The sequence below is a fragment of the Montipora foliosa genome, chromosome 14 (assembly GCF_036669935.1).
Source record: "Montipora foliosa isolate CH-2021 chromosome 14, ASM3666993v2, whole genome shotgun sequence".
Classification (NCBI taxonomy): domain Eukaryota; kingdom Metazoa; phylum Cnidaria; class Anthozoa; order Scleractinia; family Acroporidae; genus Montipora; species Montipora foliosa.
Genome location: NC_090882.1, coordinates 13,097,157 through 13,099,656, shown reverse-complemented (window position 1 = coordinate 13,099,656; position 2,500 = coordinate 13,097,157). Strand labels below are relative to the sequence as shown.

At 42.1% G+C, this 2,500-nt stretch overlaps 1 protein-coding gene across 1 annotated transcript in view; it reads right to left on the bottom strand.

The window, feature by feature from the left end:
• Positions 1 to 1,270: 1,270 nt before the first annotated feature.
• Positions 1,271 to 2,500, bottom strand: part of LOC137984747 (E3 ubiquitin-protein ligase TRIM71-like) — a 2,477-nt gene continuing 1,247 nt past the window's right edge. The window contains exon 1 of the mRNA XM_068832009.1: positions 1,271 to 2,500. This exon is cut by the window's right edge and continues 1,247 nt beyond it. Coding sequence (XP_068688110.1) covers positions 1,431 to 2,500 — 1,070 coding nt within the window. The 3' untranslated portion in view covers positions 1,271 to 1,430.

Genomic DNA, 2,500 nt, shown 5'->3' with positions numbered 1-2,500 from the left:
GCTGTACTATTTGGGGTTTGTGTAAATGAAGTCAGTTCACATGAAGTCAGAGCAGAGCAAACCAAACATCAGGCCCCAGTTGTTTGAGGGGTGAACAGCACTACCAATAGATAACTCAATTGGTTTTACTAGTGTTTATCCGCTGGATAGCGTTATCCACCTTTTGAACAATCGAGGCCAGACTTGTAATTACAAGAGAAGACTGGAGTACCTTGAGAAAAACGTCTTGGACCATATAGTAGAGAGCCAATAAACTCAACCAACAGGACATTGAGTCCAGAAAGCAACACTGAGTCACATTGATGGCAGGTGATTTCTCTTGCCACTGCATCAACCCTCCCCACCTGCATGCACCAAAATGCATGCTGCATGTACAACATGATGTTTCAGTACTTTTGTGGCTTTGCCTTTGTCGTTACCAACACTCCTTGTCAAGCCTATTCTCCATCATATTGCTTTCAACCTCTCAGTCTGGGCATACATTTTTTGAAACTTGCTTAGACGTTTTGGGCTGTCAATTCCATTTGTAAACTGAACTACAACCCATGCAGCACCAGTGTCTTCTAATCAGGTATATGCAGCCTATTCCCCTTGCCAAAAGTTCTGGGTTGAGTAATACATTGTGGGATAGTTGGGGTCGGACAGTATCTTTGAGAAATTTGGTAAAACAGCCAACGGTTGAGGGTCTCAAATTTTCGAGCTAATGGGCATGCGCAGCAGTTTGAGGGTTCCTCTGCACGGTGTTCACTTAATTTTTAAGACGCAATGGAAGCGAATTTGCACCGTATTTCCGAGACCATCACGAGAATGAGAAAAAAACATTTTCGCCATATTGTTTTGTTTCCAAAAAATCCGCGCAGGCCTTGAATGAATATAACTGACCGAGGAAAAACTGTGTTCAGCCACCTGTACTGGGAGGCTTCATTAGTGGTGACGCCGTATCCCACAACCGCGCGTGGCCTTATTTTCGAATTCAACGTGGCATAAGCGAGGTTAGATCTCGTCGGGTCTACTTGAATCTTCATTCAGTAGCAGGAAATGTGGTAGACACGGAATGATCTGTTGAGTTTTGGCGATGGAAATACTGCAGGGAGTTTGGAAAAAAACACCTTCCCAGTCCTCCGAATTACGTCACCAGATCACCTGGTTAAACTTTGTTTGGATTTCTAAGCATAGTGTTGCATAATTCACCGACTGACTTTACTGAAATGTTTCTTTGAAAGTAAGACCCAGAGCTTTACACTTTCCATTTTTGCCACACAAGCACGAAATTTCAAGGTGTAGGAACGCATAAATGAAATATTTATTTTCCAAAATAAAAAGTTGTTCAAACACTGTACTAACTTCAGTGGAACAGAGCAACCAATTAAAGCCCAGTTACTAAGACTAACATTCAAACATTAAAATTGAACAATCTGACTAGAGACCCTCTATTCAAACATTTCAATTCGATGATTGAAATAGTCCGCCACAACAATTTGATCGTCACTCAGAACTGCTACTGAAAGTGGAGAATTGAACTCTCCTAACAGCCTCCCCTTTGTGCCAAACTTACCAACAAACTTACCATTCGGTGTTTCAATCACTTGTACTCTATGGTTGTCTCGATCACAGACAACAACATGACCTGATTTAGTTACTGACAAAAAACGAGGCGAATTGAACTCCCCATCCCCAACCCCATGCTTCCCAGACTTACACTGGCACTCCCCCTCCTTAGTGAATACTTTAATACAAAAATCATCGGTGTCTGACACAATGAGATCATCGTGCCACTGAATACAATGAGCAGGTAAAGCTAGAGAACCAGGCCCCCCTATTTTCTTTAGAAACTCGCCAGCTGGGGAAAAGATCTTGATAAATTTGTTACCCGAATCAGCAACGATGATATTGCCATCGGAATCTAAAGATAAACCCCAAGGATCCTTAAACTGGCTATCGAGGCTTCCTTCTCCACCAAACATGCTAACGTACCTCCCCTCCCCAGTAAATATTTGGATGCGCTGGTTTAACCTGTCTGCTACCAACACATTTCCAGCTTTATCGAAGCCTATTCCATGAGGATCATTAAATTCTCCCGGATCGCTACCATATCTGCCAAAGGACCTCTCAAAATTGCCCTTACTATTGAAGATTTGAACTTTGTGTTTGGATGTCACAGCAATTTCATCCTTGCTATTCACAGCAACCCCCATAGGAAACTCAAACATCCCATCACTCGAGCCTCGTTTTCCAAAGGATAAAACCGGTTTGACATTAAACAATTTAACTACAATCATAAAAGGGCTACCACGAACATGTTCCCTGTTAACCTTCACTGACAAATTACATTTACCTTCAACTTTGGGCGAATACCTAATGTTGTAGATACCGTTTTCGTTATCACTTATGTTAAAATGTGCGACGCATGTTTCCCCGCTCTCAGCTGTCATTTCTACTGCTACATTATCGAGCTTATTGTAATTCTGTTTCCCGAAGTAGTTTTTGGTGGTTAAGCGAA